The sequence below is a fragment of the Diuraphis noxia genome, unplaced genomic scaffold, assembly GCF_037042655.1.
Source record: "Diuraphis noxia isolate RWA-SAM2 unplaced genomic scaffold, SU_Dnox_SAM2 contig0001, whole genome shotgun sequence".
In the NCBI taxonomy this organism is placed as follows: domain Eukaryota; kingdom Metazoa; phylum Arthropoda; class Insecta; order Hemiptera; family Aphididae; genus Diuraphis; species Diuraphis noxia.
The window spans coordinates 6,024,633-6,049,142 of NW_028301711.1; the positions used below are offsets into that span (position 1 = coordinate 6,024,633).

The 24,510-nt window shown below is 29.7% G+C and overlaps 2 protein-coding genes across 6 annotated transcripts in view; both read right to left on the reverse strand.

Annotated features, from left to right (window-relative positions):
• Window positions 1–24,510, reverse strand: part of LOC107171921 (uncharacterized) — a 41,249-nt gene that overhangs the window by 15,962 nt on the left and 777 nt on the right. The gene's annotated exons all lie outside the window — the stretch shown is intronic.
• Window positions 13,796–16,800, reverse strand: LOC149059338 (uncharacterized). The gene is made up of 2 exons (XM_089227121.1): window positions 16,389–16,800; window positions 13,796–16,181 (listed from the first exon to the last, which is right to left on the reverse strand). Exon 2 carries the CDS (start codon window positions 15,463–15,465, stop codon window positions 14,239–14,241), a length of 1,227 nt encoding a protein of 408 aa, XP_089083247.1. The 5' UTR covers window positions 15,466–16,181; window positions 16,389–16,800; the 3' UTR covers window positions 13,796–14,238.

The following is a 24,510-nucleotide window of genomic DNA, read 5'->3' on the forward strand; positions in this document are numbered from 1 at the left end:
GTGAAGGTGCTTGTTCTGACTCTAGTGGCTCACGTCTGAATTGGGTCTAATCGGGGATCTCCTATATAGTCCAGATAGTCCTACTCCCTGCGTTTCCTCTCCTATCGATAAGATACGTATGTGTCCATGGCCGAGTCGTGCAAAAGCGTACGCGTGTATTATTTTAATATCGCAGCTTCCCACGCCCATGCGACCGGTCGGCCACATCCTGGTTATTCGCGATACGTAATCTCCATAACCCGACGACATTAATCATATCTCTAGATACGCCTATCAAGACTACGATTTCATATTTAATATTTCGTATATCTAATTACTATAGTAATATTTTGGAAAGGCTAGAAGTTTGGCCTTCGATATAACTATTGAGGTCCTACACAATAGAATTGGTTGGCGAATTCATACGCCCCAGGGTCACTTATACATATCTATGTGTATATGCGTGTTTAGATGTCTCAGCGGGACGTCAGTACATAGCACCTCCCCCCTAAAAAAAAGGTTTCTGTTCTCAAGACAGAAATCTTTAAATAGTATCTGTAACAGTTACTTTACATTTTTACATTTACAAGCTTTAGCTTGTGTACAAATTCAAATGTTATATGTTTTACAAGTTCTTACAATTTCATAGTTTTACATGCAATGATTAGAAAGTATAAATATATCTATATGCTTGTCGCATTTACAATAATTAGATTACAATAATAATAATGTTTTATATAATATGATATATTTTTGGTTAATAGTTATATTAATAATATATATATTTTTTTTTTTTTTGTTCGTACTTATATAATAATAAAGATTGTGTTAGTAGTACATGTATATTCCATTAATTGTTTATTTATTTGATTAACATAATTGTCCTATAATACTAATAATAATATTTTCCCATAACCATAGTTTACATTATTTTTTTTTTTTTTTTTTTTTTTTTTTAACAATATTAATAAAGTTCCTCTAACTAACTTATCCCTTTAATTTAATTCCCTTAACCATACATTCTATATGTTTTAAGTGTGTATATATATATTCTAGTTTATAGGTACTATCCGGTTTTTCCGGTGTTCTTTATCTATTCCAACCTATGGACATATCCGTTACGACTCTTTTGCATAGGTCTCAAGTCGTAGCGGTCCATCCATAGTTTTCTATTCTCTACCTATAGTTATCTAAAATGTTTAATTAAATTATCACACCCCATTTTTCTTATTACGTGGTCAAATATACATTTTGTAAATTGTACATCAGTCCGAGGATCATGGGCATGTGTTATATTATGCGTCTTTTTACAAACTACATCATGCGTTTCTTGGAGGTTCAGTAATCTCCCTTATTTTATCGAACTTTTTATTATTATTCCATTTCTTCGCTTATTTAATACTTATATCTATACCTAATTTCACTAATTGCGTACTACTATATTATTACTTATGTCTACCACTTTTTCTTTATACAATATTTAACTATCTATTTTTTTTTTTTTATATTTACTTTATACCATGGTCTCATAGTATTTCTTTACATCGTTCTTATGCACGGTGACCTGCTGTCTACCTCGCGCTATTACCACGTTTTCACTATCTAGTATTTCTAGAATTTCATATGGTCCTTTCCATAACGCGCTTAATTTATTCTTTTGGGTTTTATCTTTAAGTAATATTAGATCTTTTATCCTTAAGGTTCACTGTGAACCTTTTTATCATAATGATTTTTAGATTTTATTTTCTTTTGTATTAACCTTTCTCTCGCGATTTTATGCGACTCTTGCATTTTCTGTTTTAGATCGAATACATAATCGTCATAATTATACCTAGGTTCTGGATTACATTTTAATTTTACTGGTATATCTAAATCTCTTCCATATAACAACGCATACGGTTGGTAATTAGTTGCGGTGTGTTCTGTCGAGTTATATACGAATAGTGCGTAAGGTAGTAACTGATCCCAATTATTTAAATCCTTATCTACGTAATGCCTTAGATATTCGGCTAAAGTTCTATGTGACCTTTCTAAACTATGTTACGGAATAAACCGAGACATAAAAAGGTCTTTATCAAGACCACTAATTGACCAAAAACGAAGCGGTTTGACAGATGAAAACCACACCAAGTAAAGGCGAACGGCAGCACAACGGTGTGATTTTCATCTGTCACAACAGAGGCTCGGGCCAATCAGCGACGGACTAAGTTATCGAAATGGGTATATATACCGGACGATTTCGATAACTTAGTCAGTCTTTTCCAAACCTTCAAACTATCAACATCCATCAAGCACAACAAGATAGAAGAAGGACCAAGACCAGACACCAGACCAGACCACCGACCGCCGACGATCGACGACCAGACCGCTCCACGGCAATTGTCATCGTCCGCCGCCGAGAACCGACAACTACGGCGCCACACGGCAATTATCAACAACCGGCCGCCGAAGAACGATCACTACGCCGCTCCACGGCAATTAGCATCGCCCAGCCGCCGCGGACCGAATACTACGCCGCCACACGGCATTTAACATCGTCCAATCGCCGAAGACTGACGAACCGCTGCTACACGGCGTCGCTCAAGCATCGGCCGTCGACAACATCGCCGCTACCGGTCAGCCATCAACATCCATCCGACGACGACGCCGCTGTACGGCTATAAGCGTCGGATGCCCAAGATCAACGACGATACGGTCCCGGCAGACCACACCGTCGACAACATCGCCAACCGCTGATCCATCGCCGTTCCGCTAACGCGATTATTAAAAGGGCCCTTTTCAGGGCCATCACTGGATTACATCGGCACTTAATTAAGTTGTCCGACCCGAGCCAGGTTCGCCGTCGGAGTGCCGCTTTGATTTAAGTCTGCACCGACGACGGCCGACTCCCTAGCCTACACATGTTATGTTAACCGCATATTGACATTCCTAATATTGTAAAGATAGGGTCCGGCATTAGCCCGACCATACGCCCAAGTGCCTCCGATTGTGTCGACTCACTTAATTAAGTCTGGTCGACACAAATCGACACTTTTCTCGACCCTATAAATTGTAAACATAATTATTTTATACATAGCAATAGAAACAACTAATTACTGAATACAACAGTCTTTTTATTCACGACGCGGGTCGTCCAACCGGACGCACCGTATCAACTACCGTTGGTTTGTGGATGATAAGGACTTGTATTTATTTTGTTAATCTTTAGTAATTTACATACTTCGGAAAAGATTTTGCTAAGAAAATCAGTGCCCTGATCTGTTAAAATCGTTTGAGGTATTCCATGCACGCATACGAACTTAGTAACAAATTCTTTCGCTACCGTATTCGCCGTGTGGTCATGTAACGGGACTCCCAACGAATATTTTGTCAAATCGTCTTGAAAAATAAGTATGTACTTGAAACCTGACTCAGTTTCTATTAATGGTCCTACAATGTCCATAAATAATTTTTCGAATGGTTTAGAACTTGTCGTAGTGATTACCATGGGACTTCTATGATGTTAGTAGTTTTATTCGCCTGACATGAAGCATCACCTTTTATGTAATCTTTCACTTCCTGTTTTAAATTTGGCCAGTTAAATTGCCGTTTAATTTTTTTATATGTTCTATGTATTCCTGCGTGACCTCCTAGTAAAGAATCGTGAAATTGTTTAAAAATAACTAATTTTTCTTCCTTACTGTATTCTAATTTAGTACAGATTATTATCTCGATGTTTGTGTTACGAAATACATATCGTATCATAGATTGAACTTTTGCCCAATCTAAACCGTCTTTCCGCCCTAACTGGTTCATAGCTAACTTAGTTAATGAATGTTTTTCGCAGAAATATTTTAAATTCAATAATGCGAGATGCATATTTTCATACGTCGCTAATTGCTTTTGTTTACTTTTTGTTATCAAAAATATTATATATCTATCGTCCGTTTTAAATTTTACAACGCCCCCGGTATCCTTATTCGATTTTAGCGTTTTATCCTTTCCGAATCTTTGTTTTAGTTCGTAATTTATTCCTGACCTAAAATTATAATACTTTTCTATTTCTGACACTATATTGTATTCATTTGGTGACTCTATTAGTTCACCGTGTACCTCTTTCACGTTTCTATTGGTTATTATCATAGTTTCCGATTTTTCAAGAAAGTTTGAGTAACTTTCATCTTTTATTTCATTAATATTATACATCCGACTTAACGCGTCTACATTCGCGTTTTGTACACCTGGTTTATACCTAATTTCATATGTATATTGTTCCAATTCGATTCTCCACCTAGCTAATTTAGATAAAGGATCTTTTAAGTTAAACAACCAAGATAATGGTCGATGATCTGTAAGAATCATGAACTTTCTACCGTAGAGATATGGTCTGAAATGTTTAACCCCAAATATAATTGCTAAACATTCTAATTCCGTTGTTGAATAATTCGCTTCCGACTGACTCAACGGCCTAGACGCGTATGATATAGGTAGATCGCTCCCTATCTTTCCTTGTGATAATATTGCTCCTAGCGCTTTCCCACTCGCATCGGTCGTAAGTATAAATTCTTTCGTAAAATCTGGGTATTGCAAAATTGGTTCTGAACAAAGTAATGTCTTTAATTTATCAAACGCTTGTTGACAATCATCGTCCCAATCGAACTTTACATCTTTCTTTAACAACCTAGTCATCGGTCTAGCTATCGAACTATAATTTTCTATAAACTTCCGGTAATATCCACTAAGTCCTAGAAAACTTTTTATTTGTTTTACATTCTTTGGTATATTATTATGTCATCTAAATAAACTAAACACTTTACTCCAATTAGTCCCGATAAAACGTTTGCCATCATACGTGCGAACGTACTGGGTGCTGACGCCAATCCCATCACTAATCGCTTAAAATGGTAATGACCTTGACCTGTTGAAAAGGCCGTGAGCTCTCTAAAATCTTTCGCTAAAGGTACCTGATGGTATCCCGCTCGAAGGTCGAGTAGAGTGAAAAGCTGACATTGACCTAGTTGGTCTAGAATCTCTGTGATATTCGGTAAAGGGTGGAATTCGTTTAAGGTAACATTATTTAATGCCCAGAAATCTATAACTACTCGAAACTTTTCCTTCCCTGACGCGTCTGCCTTCTTTTTCACTAATAAGAGTGGTGCGTTAAACGGACTCATACTCCGTTCTATGATATCGTTTTCTTCCATTTTCGCAAGTTCTGCTTCAATTATAGGTAACTGCGCATGCGGTAGCCTATATGGTTTTCCATGAACTGGGGCTTGGTCAACAGGTAATTTAATTACGTGTTCTGCCGCTGTTGTCATAGTTAAATAATCGTTCTCTAAATAAAATATGTCGGCATATTGCTCGCAAATTTTTATTATCGTTTCGCGTTCTTCTGTATTTAAATGGTCACTCCTAATAAGACTTTTTATTTTATCTACGCGTGCATTATCATGAACTATATTTTTTATTTCGTGATTATCTGTATCCACGTCATATTCATATGATATTTTATTAATCTGCGCTAATTTCACTTCCTGTGCTACTTCTGATATGTTTAATACACTAACTGTAATCTTGCCATTTTTAACCGTATTATATATATTTGCGCAATACACATCCTCTGATAATTGTTGTTTATTTATTAAAATATTTTTATTTTCTATATCGGGATCTGCAATCGGTATGCAAACCACCGTTTCCGTTCGCGGTTTTAATGTGAAACATATTTTATTTTCGTTAAAGTCATTTTTATCTTTTATTGTTAATGTACTATTTGCGATATCGATTATAGCGTTATTTTCTATCAGAAATTTCTGTCCTAGTATTCCGTCCTTATCGACCGGAAACTGTTTATCTACTACAAAAAAGTCGGTTTTAAATTCGTTTTTATCTATTATTAATGTAATTATTGTACCTCCAATTGTAGGAACTATTTTTTCATTTATGCCTTTTAGATAAATTTTTTCATTTTCATTTATTATCGTGTTACCAGCTAATTTATTTATTTTTATTAAATTTAAATCGCTACCCTTGTCTAATAGTAATTGAACATTTTCTGTATTAAAACTAGGTGATTGTAACATTATATGATTTTGAATTATAGCTGTTGAAATGCGTAAGCATCGCTCTGTGAGGGTTCTGAATCGATTATTTGATGTACCAATCTCACCCCACTCGAGGTTGGCATCTGAGCGTTTCCCGACGAATTTGCGTTTTTCCTTTCGTTTCGCTGTTTTGTGTAACAACTCGAAATTTCGTGTCCTCTTTTATTGCAATACGTGCAACTCAGTGGTTCCACTACGTTATTATTACTATTGTTGTTTCTACGTGGATTGAAATTTGGAATTTGTTGTCTATTCATATTAATGTTTTGTCTCAGATTTTGACCTGCCTGCCTACAGTCTCGTGCGAAATGATTTGTGCCGCCACAGATATAACATCCTGCGTTATTTGGCGATATCCTGTTTTGATTATTATTACGCTGATTAAAATTGCTCTGGTTTTGTCTTCTGTTATTATATCCGTTCCGATTAAAATTTTTATCGAATGCATTATTATATACGTTATTATTAGTTCGCCTATTAGAGTCGTTAAACCCGTTGTTATAATTATTGTATCTATTATTTCCGCGATTAAAATTTTGTTTGTTACTATTATTATCATTTCCTTGTTTCCTAAACTTATTTTCAAGTACATTTCCCCCGTTTAAATCTTGTCTTTCCAAGTTTTTCCGTAATTTTTCTACATCTGAATTAGCGTTATATTCGGTTTCTTCGTCTTTCGCTACCTGCATAGCATCCTCTAAAGTTTTTGGATTCCTAGCTTTTAGTGCAAGATTTAAATGTTTCGGTAACCCGTTAACAAAAATTATTAATGCCTGATTTTTAAGTTGACTTTTATAGATTTTGGCTTCGGCTTCATTTAATTTCTCTGTTGCAATTGTACATAATTTATAATAGATTTCTTCGATTCGACTCGCGTACTCCGCGACGCACTCGTTTTCTTTCATACGTGCAAAGTGTAACCCTAAAGTCAGTGTCCTCTCAGATGACTTATGTTCAAAAGCTCCCTTTAAAATTGACTTTATACTATTCCATGTACTAGTCTCGCGGTATTTACATGCTTCTAAAGCATTTCCGGCTAACTTCGAATTTATTACTTTAACTAACAAGTCTAATTTATCCTTATCTACTGCTTTTACAACAATATCACACGTATTAATAAATTCCGCGACATTATTCGCGCCCGTACATATCGGTATAAGGGACGTAGCTTTATCGAATTCCATTTCTAGTGTAGCGTTACTAACTTTTCTGGTTCGTTTTTCTGCGACTAATTCCGTGTGTACTACCCCCGGATCAGATCGAGTTCCTCCTCTTCTAGGTAAACTACTCGGTGTTTCAATTAAATCTACCCAAGCTATTCCCTTAGCTGTTCTTAAATACCTATCTTGGTCAGAATATTGTGGACTCGGGTATTCAATTGTTTTATTCAAATCGATTAACTCTTCGATTTTTACTATATTTGTTTCGGCAGCTACTACGCTAGCACCGCTTGCCTCTCCTACCTGTACGCCTATGTCCGCAGTACTATCGTTATTTATTTCCGTTAAATTCCCTGTCGGATTCTCTGACGTATCTCCCAAATTTTTATTCATCAATGTATATTTTATTCATTTAGTAAAATTATTTAAATAAAATTATTTATTTATTTTATGTACCTAAAATTTAAATACCTAAGTTGTATTCTAATTTCGCTAACTATTTATTATTAATTCTATAACTGTTCAAAATATTTATTTTGAAATTCTTAATTTAATTACCTACTAATAGTAACTATAATATTTATTACCCAATACTCCAATATTCACTATGATTTATTTCTCACTAATTTATTTAATATAATGCTTATTCTAGGGCCCCTAAGCTACTCTATTATATATCTTTTCTCAATTACACTTTATTCAATTTTACTCTTTAGTATTTCTCTTTTAATTCAACTTATATATGTATGTGCGCACATTTATTTCAAATATTTATTCACTTATTTATTTCTTCTTTTTAAAACTCAATTATCCATTTATATCAATATTTCTCAAAATCACAAAAATTATGGTTTAACTACCATCTCAATTATTTTTTTAACTCAATATCTCTTTATTTCAATTCAATCTATTATATGACATTGCATTATATGACATTACGCGCGTAATTCCAATTATATATATACTCTTTATTATTTTCTCAATATTCACTTTTATATCTCAAAATTATTCTCATTTATTTTCACTTATATTCATTTCATATTAATTTATACCACAAAATTATTCTCATATAACATTTATTTAAATTCACTTTATACTCATTTATTCTCTTTATAACACTTTTATCGGTACATATACCCTTTATATACTCAAAATTATCCTACACTTTTATACATTACCTACCATATTATTTCTTTAAGTAGATAATATATATATATACACCTTCACAATAAATTCTATACGATGGTCCTAACAGATCCAAAGGAGACGTGACAGAGCCTTATAATTAAAATTCCTACATAAATAAGTACCCCAAAACTTAAATTACAACTCACAATACTGTCACTGCTTGAGTTGCTTCCATTGTTGCTCTTGTTGTTGTACTGACTGCTCTAGCTGCTTGCTACGTAGATTCTCTTTTTCCCGGAGTTGCTGGAAGGTGATCAGTCCTCCAAACGTGACTCTTGGGTGAGTTGCCTCCGTGAAGTCCAAAGACCAGTATTAACATTGCCAATTGATAAGTGATAATACAATAAGTCAATAATATCACTTATTGTTATCAGCACTACGTACAGTATATCATTCACATAGATTTCTGGGCATGCGCATTTGTGTCATGTACCGTGAAATTTTGAAGGTGGTGGGAATGATGTTGGACACAATTCGGTATACGCATAGCTACATCCATAGTATATGATCTAAGATCTAGTAGATATGGTCTTAAAGATATAGGTTGGTCTATAAAGACATGTCACATGTGTAACATTTGTGTTTTTGGTAACACTGGAAATTGTAATGATAAATACCACGTTTTTGTTTTACGCTTACCGTTAATTCGTTAATATTACCATTGATTATAAATACTATTTATAATGTATTTATAATCAATGATAATACATAAACATATTACATGTTATTATTGTTATTTAATATTTTAACAGTGTACTAGTTACTAGTGTCAATACGAATATTTCTAATTACTCAACGGTGTCCTGTGTCTTGTTTTATTTTTATTTCAAAAGTTTTTATAATGTCTGATAATAATTTTAAATATTTCGGGATTTTTAATAAAAAAAAACAATAATGAAAATTCTAAAACTAAGAACATAGTTGAAAATGATCAATGGCATCATCGACACAAAGTTCACATTCTGATCATCAACCTCCGATTATTGACATAAATATAAATGTTAATGTGGCTAAATTAAATATCGATGGAGCAGATTTGGGTGATTTATCAACTGGTCCATCACGTCTAGCCTTAAAGGTAGATATTTAAAAATATTATATCTGATATTTTATAGGTATTATTACTATTATTTGCTTATTTATTGCTTACTTAGTTCTATGACTTCAATATTATTAATTGTTACCTATCTTATTAGTTATTATTATATTATATTTCACTTATTTTAGTCATATCCGAAGACAAAATATAAACATCAAAACTGTAGCTTTAATGCAGCTTATTACAATAGCATTGTATGGCTTGAATACAGTATTTCAAATGATGCTTTGTTTTGTTTTGCTTGTCGTAACTTACTTATAGTAACAAAAATAACGAAGACATTTTTACAAAATCTGGTTTTAAACAGTGGAAAAAGTTAAAGTATTGATATTGAAGGTAGGTACATCTTAAATATATATTGTGCTTGTGATTAAATGATTTGGTCGTTGTGTTTAATAAACACAAAATAATATTGATAAAATAAATATTAATAATAATTATTAATAAACACTGTTCAAGAGGTTTAAGAGGTGCCAATAAAGTCAATAAAAGTAAGCTTGAATTATATTAACCAACAACACATCATATTACTTGTATGGAAAAGTGGATGGAGTATAAAGAAACTGAAAAAATGGTAGGTACTGTATTGACTCAAATTTCATCTCAACATAAACTGTTAATCGAAAGCAATCTATGTATATAAGAACCCTCAGTGAAGTAACACTATTTTGGTTTCGGCAAGGTATGACATTCAGAGTTCACAAAGAATCCATCGATTCACTTAATCAAGGTATTTTCTATTTTACTGATTAGTTGCATTCAGATTAAAAAAAATAAATAATAATAAATGAATACTCTTTAGGAAATTTTAAAGAAACCTGCAATTTGTTAGCAAAATTTTACCCTGAATTTGCTCAGAAGTATAAAGAAAAGACCAACCATACAAGCCACGGAATTCAAAATGAATTAATAAGTATATGTGCTAATATATTAAGAGAAACTATTATAAAAGAAGTCAATGATATAGGCATATTTGGTATCATGTGCGATGAAGCTAGGTAATATATTTAATACATAAATTTTATTGTTAAGAAATTGTGTATAGTCAATTTGATTATTTGAATTGTAACTTTGCAGGTGTTCTAAAGAAGAACAGATGGCTTTATATATAAGATATTGTAAGAGATTAGAAATAAAAGAAAGATTTTTTGGTTTTATCGATTGTTCTATGAAACCAGACTCAGAAAGTTTAAGTCAACTCATGTTACAATATCTTAAACAATGCAAGTTAAGTCCCCAGGTAGCACAGTCCTATGATGGGGCTAGTGTAATTTCTGGGCGTTTTAATGGTGTACAGGCAAAAATTTAATCAAACAATCGATTTGCAATATACACACACTGAATGGCACATCGAATAAATCTGATGATATTAGATATGTGCAAAATTGTGAAGGTAATTAATTTTAAATTTTAATTCAGTAATTTACAACTTAGTATTATAAAGCAGGTTAAATATGGTTATATAATTTTAAGGATACTAGATGTGTTTTTAATACATTGGAAGCACTTTGTCTACATTTTTTTAATCCAACCAATAACCAAAAGTTAATTGAAATTCAAAATAAGCTTGATATTAAGAAAAAAACAATTAGAAAATTAAGTGATACAAGATGGAATAGCCGTTACAGGAATTGTGAAGCTGTGATTATTAATTACAAAGGAATATTAAAAATATTAACCAATGAAATTGAAAATGAATCAGATAAGGACTCAAATGAAGCATTAGGTAAATGCTTTTGTAATTTCACATTATAATTTGTAAATTATTTATGTGTGATTCTTATAATTTTATAGGAATACTAACTTATAAAAAAAAAAGGAAATTTCATTGTTAATTCATTTCTTTTACGCAAATGGTTAACAATCTTAAATATTTTAATAAATCAATTTCAAGAGAAGTCTGCGACTCTTGGCAACTCAGTAAAAATTATTAAAGCCGTAATCAAAAGTTTTTAAGATTCTAGAACAGTTGAAAGTTTTTCTAAAATTTGGTTTGTAATAAATACATTTTCTACTGATAATAATATTGTTATTGATAATCCATTACAAGGTATAATTTTGTAAATAATTACTCTACTACATTATTTATAAAGCATTTAAATAATTAATAAAATATATTTACAATTTAGGAGAAAAAAGCATATTATGTTCTGTTACATAAAATAGTGACAAGGCTGAAGGAAAGATTTTCAACAGATAGTTTAGCTATGGGTGAATCTGTTGATAATTAATTTAAATTGAATTATGAAGAAAGTTAGTTTTTCATTGATCATTATCAAGTAAGTTAATATTTTTTTGACATCCTATGTTTAAGTGATATTACATTTTATTATATTAACTGATTTTAGGGTTTATTGAATTTATTGCTATGGACTAGCTTCCCGCATTGTATAGTTCACGATCAACTAGGTACTAGCCGAACCAAGCTAGGGTAGGGTGCCACCAACTTTGTAATTGTAGGAGAGAAAGCATTTCGTGGAAATCATTAACATTAGAGACATACTAAATCATGTGAGCAGACGACTATACAAATGTTCTCATTAAGGGTGCACAGGACGTAGGATTATGCATCACTACAAAAGTACCAAGAACCAAATGTTCACATGTAATATAATAATATATATTTTTAATGTTATTAATAATATAAATTATCGAGACCTGCAGCTGCACAGGATGCACATTTGACTTTCAAGTGGGCGAGTAACATTTCCCGTCAGTCTAGATAATTATACCACATCCGTGAGAACAGCGACAAGAGCAAGTAGACTATGGGGAGTAGTGGGTAGCACTATATAAGAGACCCCAAAACGGCCTGTATTCAGACGCGACTTGACCAGACTAGCCAGAGCACCTTCACGCCAGTCTGTCTTTAATTTATTAAATTGGACTTAGAAAAATTCTCATAAAATAATATTCTGAACTTGGAAAATATTAGAGTCATTCAGAATACTTAACTTGTTAAATAAATTCAGCTTTCTTGTTTATAAATAAATATATGTTTTGTCAAAATAAATAATCAAATAATCTAACTAAGAAGAATTCCACGTTGTTTAAATTAACTTAAGAGTCACCTTCCAAACATCATCCTTGACTACTGATACCTGTAGGCGATGTTATCACTACATTATCAAAACTAAATATTCAATCAGAGATGATAGTGGCGAAGAACAGTTTATTACAATTAGGAATTAAGGATAGTGAAACTAACTATGAATATGAAACCATGAAAAATGTATTAACTAAAAGTGTATTCCCTAGCTTATAGCATTTGCATCTAAAAATTAGATACATTATTTTAAAATAAAATTCAATTATTATATTAATATTATTGTTAATTGAAATTGCTATTATTTAATTTGAATTATTTCCCATGTATGTATGAGGAAAGAATTACACAGGCATAACATATTTACAGTTTAAACACACCTGCGAGTCACTTTTGTGGAATTATTTTAGCCCCCCCCTCCCAAAAAAAAAAAAAAAAAATATCAAATCTCCGACTATGGCATTGGTCTTATGGCTGGTGAGTATTCCAGTTATCATATAGTTGTTCAATGTCGAATGACTGTTGATGTCTGATGAAATGATGAAGCAAGAGACGATGCAAAATTAAAGCAAATGAGGGTACTTCTCTGTTATACGAGACTACGGCTATTTTTTCGATTACCATGATTAGCTGAACGATATCCATAGGCTGCGTTTTAGTGTCGCAAATACATTGTAGGGAGAGAGTTGTATCTTGGCACTATTTTTACAAAAAAAATCTGGTACCTTCAATTTTGAATATTAAATGTTCATTTTTACTATCCATTTAGACAATACGCATGAGTATATGGTAATTTTTTTTAAAGCCATTATATCAATTATTTTTTAAATTAAATTTTTTTTTTAAACCACAAAAAATGGTCCAAGGTACAACATATATTGTACCTTGGTTTTGGGGTGTTGTACCTTGATTTGCATTGAAATAGGTATGCATACTTCGTTTCAAAACTAATTTTATATTATAGGTATATTTGATTAGTTACAAATACCTAGTTATTACTTATATCAATTATTATAGTTACTAAATATATTTAATATTATTTATAGATAACTACCTATAATTATACACAATAATTAGAAAGGTACCTAGATAAAATAAATAAACTTTAGTCACATGTTAACTTTTAAGTCTTTATTTTTTTTTTATGATAAACAGAATGAAAACAAAATAAAATTAGGTACTTTCCTAGACATTAACAATATTAATAACAATTGTTATTCTTAAAAAAACAGTCTTCTTGTTATAAGTATTTGGTAATTATTTTAATTAATGGTTAGTTAATAAAGCAAATAAAACAGTTAAAAAATAAACAACAACTTTTAATTTATACTTAATAGGTAATAAATTAACTCTTTCAGTCTTAAAAATAAACTCATAGAAACAGTCTTCAAGTTATATAAACAAAATAAAATTAGGTACTTTCCTAAACAATAACAATGTAATAACAATTTTTAGTCTTAAAAAACAGACTTCTTGTTATAATAAGTATTTGGTAACTATTTTAATTAATAGTTAGTTAATAAAATAAATAAAATAATAACTTGTAACTCCCTACTAAAATACTTTTTAAAAACAAACTGAACGAAGAGAAGTCAATTGAAAATGAAATTTGTGATATTTGACGTTCAGAAGCACCACTTAGTATTGGTAATGGTAGTTTCCTCACTATTTCATTATTTGTTACCTCATCATGATCCTCTTTGCCATCAATAAATTTGTTGCTGCTTGTCTTATGAAAATAATTGATGGTATAATAACTACATCAATAACTTCAGCCACATAGTGAAGACATCTTTTTTTCCCTTTAACTTTAACTAGAATGAAATCACCTTGTTTAATTTTGGTTCTGAGTAAATAGTCTTCTTCTCTTTGATCTTTTTCTATTTCTTTAATCTCATTTATCATATCATCATCATTACCATCATAAGTTATTTTATGATTTTCACAATCTTCTTCACTGCTTTCATCAATAGTCGCAAACTTTAATTTTTTTCTAATAGATTTTTTTTCAACTATTTTAATTTTTGGTTTTGTCAGTGTTTTTTGTTTTTTATTTAGTTCTACCTCATATTTTTCTGGAGTGTCTTTTAAAATACGGGTTCTACCCTTTTTTCTACCTTTCTGGGTCACATTCAGTTTTCTTCCAGGTGCTTTGGGAAACGGTCGTATGTCTTCTGGACTAACAATTGATTTTAATATGCCTAGATTATATATTGGAGTAATTTGGGTAGGCAGTGGATGTGTTTCATCAGATTCATTAGATGGGCCAGTTTGTGATTCAGTTTCAATTGTCAAACTATTAGATGAGCCAGGTCTTGATTCCATTTCAATAGTCATCAAACTATTAGATGGGCCAGATTGTGGTTTTGTTTGAATTACACCTTGGGTTATGTCATCAGTTATATTATTGTTGTAGATTGGGCGATCAGTCACATAGGATGGTAGAAATTCATCATCACCAAAAATCCCTTCATTCAAAGGATAAATGCCTTTCACTTGAAATCCTTTTATTATATTCTGAACAGAAAATGCTCGACCATATGCTTTTGATATACATCCACCTATATTATAAATAGTGATTGGACGCCTATTTTCCACCATCCACTCCTTTACAGCCTGATTATAGAAAGTTTTATAAGGGCCAAATACTGTTTGGTCAAGAGGCTGCAGTTTGTGGGACGTATGAGGTGGAAGTGTTAAAAAACTGATATGGTTTTCTCTAGCCAACTTAATAGCTTCTACTGTTATATGAGATTCATGGTTGTTCATTATTAGTAAGATTTTATTTTCAACAGATGGCTTAGTATGTTTAATAATATGTTGCAAGTACTGGACAAATATTAAGTCATTTGACCATCCAGATGGATTTGCACCTCCAATTGTACCCGGTGGTACTTGTAACAACATAGGCACTGTACATTTTTCCTTGGAAATATAATCATAGGTGGAACATGGTTGCCAGCAGCATTTATAGCACAAATCATGGTAACATTTATTCCCCGTTCACCTGAGGTAATACAGCCAACTTGTTTACTCCCCTTAGTGGCAATGATGTTAGGAGGTACATGGACTGTAGAATTCCCTGTTTCATCCAAATTGTAAATTCTATCGGGAGTAAAATGACTTCGGGATAAACAATTAATAATATTGTTGAAAAAAGCACTAACATTAAATTTATTAAAGCTGAAGGATAGTGTATTATTGCGACTAAAAAAACCTCTCATCCATTCTTTGTCAGCTTTTTCAGATTTATCCCATTCATTTACATGTTTACCATTACTAACTGCAAACTGGTATGCTAATTTCCTAGTATCAGTTTTGGTAAGACCGTAATGTAACCTCGCAGACATTTTTAAATATTCAACTAATTAATTTTCTTCATCTACTGTGAATACTCTACGATGATTTATGTTGGATGTATACTTATAAGTAACTGTATTTGAACTCTTGAACAATTTAATGTACCGTAATAATGTGGTTTTAGATACATTATAAATACTCACAGCTTCTGATAGTATTAGACTCTTTGATTTAACACCATTGACAGCACACTCCAAATCAGTTTGATTGGGTAATACTCTTTTAATTCCTCGTTTGCTTCTAGGCATTTTAACTGTACTAATCTACAAGCAATTAAATAATAATTCGTAATGAAGTATTAATTTATAAACAATTAATGGGTGGTCCAAGGTACAATTTTTTTTTTGGTCCATCGTACATTCAAGTTCTATTTTAAGTAATTGCTCTTTTAGGCATTTTGTACATTTATGTTGTAACAAAGGACCACACCAATCAATTAAATACAATATTTAACACAGGTTAACACTTACCTTATTAATTTGAGATGAAAAATAAGAACATAACAAATCGTGTTTTAAAATTTAAAAATTGTTTTTTTTGGGATAAGAAAATGGTTTGCTTTTAATCAAAAAAATACGAGCATTTTTCTTATCATTATCTAAATTATTTATTTTAGTAGGACTAATGACGTATATTTCATCCATGAGATTTTGTTTTCTCCCAATATTTTATTAAATATATACATTAGTCCAAGGTACAACACTCTCCCTATAAATAAAAAATAATGAGTTTGTTTTATTGATATTTATTAATTTAATAATTCGATAATATATTGATAAAAATTTTTTAAAAAAATAGGATAATCAGAAATAGGGGTTGAAGTATGGCTTTTGGGTCCGAGAAAAATATCCGAAAAAATTACAAGTCCTTATCATAATTTAGCAATCAGTGTGACCGCCCGAAGAAATATTAAAACTATAATTAAAATATATAATAATAATATATAAGTATATTATATAGTATATTATTATTATATTATATATTAAGTTAATTTGCATAGTATAATATTACGCACTATTTTAATATGCTAAATATTCAAATTACGTGAAATTCCTATACTTCCTATATTATAATAACTATAATAAAAAATAAGCATATAAAATCAAATCATAATAGCTAAGTATACATACCTATAAAAATTGCATGTATTTAATGTATTGTATGTATTTAACACATTGTATTACTTTTTTAGTTAAGTATACTAAAAATGTCAAAATATCTTATCACAATAATGATTTTATTTTCGTACGCCGCCATAGAAAAACGTCCCGCAGTCAAAATTTCGATTTTTCGATTTTCCGACCGTTTTTCACGGACGTGTATGGCTATTGGGTCTCGATAAAAATGTCAAAATATCGAAAAAAACCTTAATGATTGTTGTATTATAGGGAATAAAAAAGGCCGTTACATATTTCTACTATATTATTATGTTTATTTCAATGTATTTATTTTATTGAAATTAAATATAAATATATATTGATATATATTATATCTACAGACTACATTAAATAGGTAGTAACTATATTATGTATTTATAAATTAATGTACTTGCGCAGCGACTTTATTCTGAATTAGTTCTGAAATTAAAACATATAATACAGTTTTTTTACATCTACTTATACCTATATAATATTATGAACCAAAAGTTTAATTTTTTTTTTTTATTTGTTTATATTACCTAATTACTCTACATTTAAAATTTGTCAAGTGATTAACAACACCATGACCACTAAAAAAAAATTTTTATCCTATATAATATATATATATATTATATTGTCAAACTGCATGATCGTCAAGATTACAAAATAATATATGAATAATTTTTATACAAATATTGTTTTTTCAATGTATGTTACGTTAAAAATGTAGTGTCTAGATTGTAGTATTATATTGGCAATATTTTAATTTAACATTAAATTTAAATTTAAATATTTGTAAATTGGTAGCTCAAAAATTCTTATATAATTACCCAAATATCTGACCACAAGGATTATATAAATAAAGTATTTTACGTATTACATCCAAAGCCTCACATATTTTGTGCAAAATAATAAATTATATTATTATATTTAATTCCTGTAATTTCAATTATTCTTATCGTGCGTTATTTTGAAAACCTATTATGATGGTATTATATAACTATAATTGATTATCGTTTACAACTTTTAGAAATTTAGAATATTATTAGTTAGCATTCGTGAACTAGCTGTTCTATCCAATATACAAATATTTGTCTTTGTAGTATGGAGTTAAATAATTTACTTTTGCCTAACCACCTTACAGTGTTTTCACTCGGTGCCTATTTAGGTACTGATGTTAATGCAAGTATACGAGGTGAATCTGTATTCATTCATTTTGGTATAATACCTGGTGAATTTGACATCCCTCAATGTCACTGCGGTAGGTGTATGTTTAAAGTGGCAGACCAAAGTCGCAAATTAAAATATAGGTTCAAGTGCTCTGAAGGCCACAAAATTTCACCTACCAAAAATACTTTTTTGGAATATGTACATACTGCAGGAGAGTTGGGTACACATAAAATAGTACAAATGGCGTACCTTTGGATAATGAAATCCAATACATCCACTATCCAACAGGAGGTAAATATTAATACTTAATTTTTACACTTAAAAATATTAATAATCAGGAGATCGGCTCTTATTTCGCAAATTATTATTTTTGCATCTAATTTTATTTTTAATATTACATAGGTAATATTAAATTAAATATACAAAAATATTAAATCTACTAAAATCAAAAATCGTATTTATTATTAACATATATTTACCGTATTATACAAAAATATATACATGATTATAGAATTATTTTTCGTAAATTTAAAATAATTAGTTTTCCTTTTTTAACAAAAGGTTCAAGTTTCAAAAGAAACTGCGTTAGCATTTTGCGAGTACTTCCGCGATGTTGCTACGAAAATTGCAAACCACGACTATATATTAATAGGAGGTAGTCGAGACATCGTGGAAGTAGATGAGACACATTTGTTTAAAGCCAAATACAATGTGGGACGAGTAATGACATGGAATGCTGTTTGGCTTTTTGGTATTAATAAATACCTAATTTAAAATGTATTTAATAAACGTATTTTAAACAAAATATTTACATTTTATTTCAAAATTTAATTGTAGGCGGTATAAGTCGTACGACTAAAAAAGTGTTTGGTAAAATTGTTCCCGACAGAACTACAGATACGCTATTGTCAATAATGCAGACTTATATAGACGATGACACATTTATCTGTAGTGATATGTGGAGAGGCTATAATCCTTGTGGTCAGATATTTAGGTAATTATATAAGAATTTTTGAGCTACCAATTTACAAATATTTAAATTTAAATTTAATGTTAAATTAAAATATTGCCAATATAATACTACAATCTAGACACTACATTTTTAACGTAACATACATTGAAAAAACAATATTTATACAAAAATTATTTATATATTATTTTGTAATTTTGACGATCATGCAGTTTGACAATATAATATATATATATATATATATACAGGATAAACATTTTTTTTTAGCGGTCATGGTGTTGTTAATCACTCGACAAATTTTATGGAACCCCCTAAACATTTGCCTCCTTTGTGGGTGCCAGCAGGACGCTTTACACCTGAATGTTATGATAAGCAATGGGAGGGGGGCCTTCCTAATAACGGACTTGCTCCATTGCGGTACCACACACAGCATATCGAACGGGCTTGGAGAGAATTAAAACGAATTTTAATAAGGTGCAATTCAAAAGCAGTTGCAGATTCGTATATTGGTGAATGGATGTACCGTACAAATATCCTGCAAAGATGTGGTACTGTGCAGGACCAATTTGTACGATTCATGTCTGATATAGCACGTGCATATCCCGGGATCGGATTTAATCCAATGACCCGTAATATTGAGAATTGTCAATGCCCTGAGTGCTGAAATGCAGGGTAAGTATTTAAAGTACTCACTCAGTACAAGTACTTAAATCGAAAATCCGACTACGTGACGTTTATCTACTACGGTACACGAACGAAAAACCTCTTAGACGTTTTTCGATATTTTGAAATTTTTTTAATGAAATTTTGAAATTTTTTTTCATAATATTATATAGGTATAAGTAGATGTAAAAAAACTGTATTATATGTTTTAATTTCAGAACTAATTCAGAATAAAGTCGCTGCGCAAGTACATTAATTTATAAATACATAATATAGTTACTACCTATTTAATGTAGTCTGTAGATATAATATATATCAATATATATTTATATTTAATTTCAATAAAATAAATACATTGAAATAAACATAATAATATAGTAGAAATATGTAACGGCCTTTTTTATTCCCTATAATACAACAATCATTAAGGTTTTTTTCGATATTTTGACATTTTTATCGAGACCCAATAGCCATACACGTCCGTGAAAAACGGTCGGAAAATCGAAAAATCGAAATTTTGACTGCGGGACGTTTTTCTATGGCGGCGTACGAAAATAAAATCATTATTGTGATAAGATATTTTGACATTTTTAGTATACTTAACTAAAAAAGTAATACAATGTGTTAAATACATACAATACATTAAATACATGCAATTTTTATAGGTATGTATACTTAGCTATTATGATTTGATTTTATATGCTTATTTTTTATTATAGTTATTATAATATAGGAAGTATAGGAATTTCACGTAATTTGAATATTTAGCATATTAAAATAGTGCGTAATATTATACTATGCAAATTAACTTAATATATAATATAATAATAATATACTATATAATATACTTATATATTATTATTATATATTTTAATTATAGTTTTAATATTTCTTCGGGCGGTCACACTGATTGCTAAATTATGATAAGGACTTGTAATTTTTTCGGATATTTTTCTCGGACCCAAAAGCCATACTTCAACCGAAATAGGTACCTACAATATTAAAAAAGTATAAAAATTCATTTCAAACACGAACAAACGACGGACTATTATAGGTATTTTATAGTAATAATGGTACGTTTTTTTCGCCGAATTATTGGATTATTTGTACGATGTATTTATTGTTATACCTATGGATGGCGGAGCGATAACAAACCTGAGTGACAGGGCTAATAAGTTTTCGCTCACCACGCCGGAACTTCAACAAATATGTGGCCATAATTTTAATTATTTTTTTTTTTGTATTTATAATTTTTACATTTGCGCCAAGTCTGGCTGTATCACCTCTGGTGTGCGACGTGAAAAATATATTACAAATGATTTCAATATTTTCTTTTTCTTTATATATAAATACAATTGGAATATGAACATCTCCACAATCCATACAGATTAAAAAAAAAATTGATTAAGATCGCCTCCATATTTAAAGTTCAAATTTTGACTAAATACGTAAAAATTACGGCAATGTTCAAATTATCTTAGATAGAAATTCATAAAAGTTTTCCTTTTTAATTCTAAGATTTGAAAATTTAATACAAGGCTCCTAACATATTTTTACAATAGCAGTTGCAAAATAAAAGAAATACATAGTCACAATTTTTTTTTATAAGAATTCAAATTTTGAATTTTTACAACATATGTAAAAATCACGAAAATTCGCAAATTATTTCAAACTAGAAATTCATAAAAATTTTTCTTTTTAAATCTAATATTTGAAAATTTAATACAAGGCTCATAGTATATTTTACAATAAAAATTGAAAAATAAAAGAAATGCGTAGTCACAATTTTTTTTTTACAAGCATTCGATGTTTGAATTTTGACAACATATGTAAAAATCACGAAAATTCGCAAATTATTTCAAACTAGAAATTCATAAAAATTTTTCTTTTTAAATCTAAGATTTGAAAATTTTTAATAATCTATAATATATCCTAGACAGATAAACGTCTTCGCTCAGAATCGTTTTTTGTATACAATGACATAATATCATTGGATTCAAATTTAATTCCATCCATTACAGTAACCCACTGTACAGCAGAGCGACATACACGACTTACCCGGTTTTATTTTTTTACAAGCATTTAAATTTAAATTTTGACAACATACGTAAAAATCACGAAAATTCGCAAATTATTATAAGCTAGAAATTCATAAAAAATTTTCTTTTTTAATCTAAGATTTGAAAATTTAATACAAGATTCCTTACAAATTTGTCAATCTTTATCACAAAAAAAATGTCCACCGGAAATTCAAATTAAATTTTTATTAGCATTTGAATTTCAAATATTGACAAAAATTCGTCAAAACCATGAATATTTGCAAATTATTTTGTAGTTCAAAATTCATAATATTGTTTGTATTTATATCTAAGGTTATAAAATTTAACACCAAGTTTTCCATAAGTTTTGCTTCAAATAGCTATAGAGAAAATTTGAAGCGTCATTATTGGAAAAAATGTTTTGAGCGTTTGAGTTTTAAATTTTTATGAAATCGCGTAATGATAACGATTTATCCTCAAACCAGGTATTCGTATATCTATGATAATATAAGGTATCATGAATTATGATAACTACATGATAACTACACTAATTGATTAACCATGCCTTATGCAAAATGCGTCTTAATTGAAAAATAAAATATTTGTTTCAAAATAGAATATATGACAATATTTAAATATGATATATCCTAGACTGACAAATCATCTCCGTTCAGAATAGTTTTTCTTATACAATTATACCTATCATTGCAATCAAATTTAATCCCATCCATTACAGTAACCTACTGTACAGCAGAGCGACATCCACGAATTACCCGCTTTTATATATTTGATACAATTTCCAAAATATTTTGATTTGTTTTGAGCTGTTAACTGATATTTTAATTTTTCAAATTTTTTAGTTTTTTTTTACTATAATTATCGATAAAAATTTATTTGTTGGGTAGAAAAGCTTGGAAATTTAATACAAGTCTCTTAACATATTGTTACAATAGCAGTTGAAAACTAAAAGAAATGCATAGTCACATTTTTTATTTATAAGCATTTTAAGTTCAAATTTTTACTAAATACGTAAAAATTACGGCAATGTTCAAATTATTTTATGCTAGAAATTCATAAAAGTTTTTCTTTTTAATTCTAAGATTTGAAAATTTAATACAAGGCTCCTAACATAATTTTACAATAGAAGTTGAAAAATAAAAGAAATACATACTCACAATTTTTTTTTATAAGCATTCAAAGTTTGAATTTTTACAATATATTATGTAAAAATCACGAAAATTCGTAAATTATTTTATGCTAGAAATTCATAAAAAATTTTCCTTTTATATCTAAGATTTGAAATTTTTTAATAATCTGTAATATATCCTAGACAGATAAACCGTTTCCGCTCAGAATCATTTATTGTATACAATGATGTAATATTCAAATTAGGATTCAAATTTAATTCCATCCATTACAGTAACCCACTTGTAACCTACTGTACAGCAGAGCGAAATCCACGACTTACCCGCTTTTTTTTTTTTTTATTAATTTTTATTATTTTACCAAAATATCTAACATTGTGATTAGAAATAGTAAGACTGTCTAATTTTAAGTTCCTTAAAAATGTTTAATTATTAAAACTTTAAAGTGTTAACTATTAAGTTTTACATACCAAGTAATTAGGCTATCAGTGTGCAATAGGAACAAATCTGTTTTACATAAAAGTAAACAAGAAGCTACATAATGATATGTTGATTTTTATGAACTTTTTTTTTATTTATCCATAAGTATATTAAATAGTAATTACTAGGAACCTACTATTAGTTTTTTTATACATTTCAACCGAGTTAAAGCACTGCTCAATAACAGGTATATCTAACAAAAACTTTAGTTAATACCACATGACTACACTAAATTTTAAACAGCAACCAAATTTAAAGAATTTTATGTAAAATAATAACTTTAATTTAAACATGAAAAAAAAAATGAAGTGTATAATAATTGTTAATATATTTTATTCAATTTTTTCACTCTGATGAACCATTGGTAAAATGTAGATACGTGGTGGTATTGTCATTGGTGTAACGAAATACAGATAAAATTAAACACGTTTTTATACTTTAGAGATCAATATAAAACAGATAAACTTCTCAATGGATAGGAACAATCAATTGTTGCAAGAAATAAACATAAATTTAGATATACAAACACGCATTAGTTTGAATCAAGAATGTTTTAATCTTACAACTTGTTTTGATTTTCACATAATAACTGCAAATGAATTAATATTAGTACCATACGAGGATAGAGAAATTTTAAGAATAATAAATTCCATAAAATGATTTTTAACAGATATGATGATAAATAGAGATTTAAATAATCTTATATGTACAGAGTTAGACAGATTTATAGAGGGTGCCAAGTGCAACTGATTTATTATTTAACAAAAGATGAATTTTTCTTTGCAATATTAAAAGCTAAAACCAAATAATAATAATAAGTTGTGAAATAATTTATATCACGAAAAAAAAACATATAACATATAGCTTTAACAATTTAATTTTAACCAAGAGTTGAATCAGTTTTTAAGTATACAAGATTAAACTTTCAATATATTTAGATAATCATAGGCAAAATAATCGATGTGTGAAAAAATTCTAAAAATGGC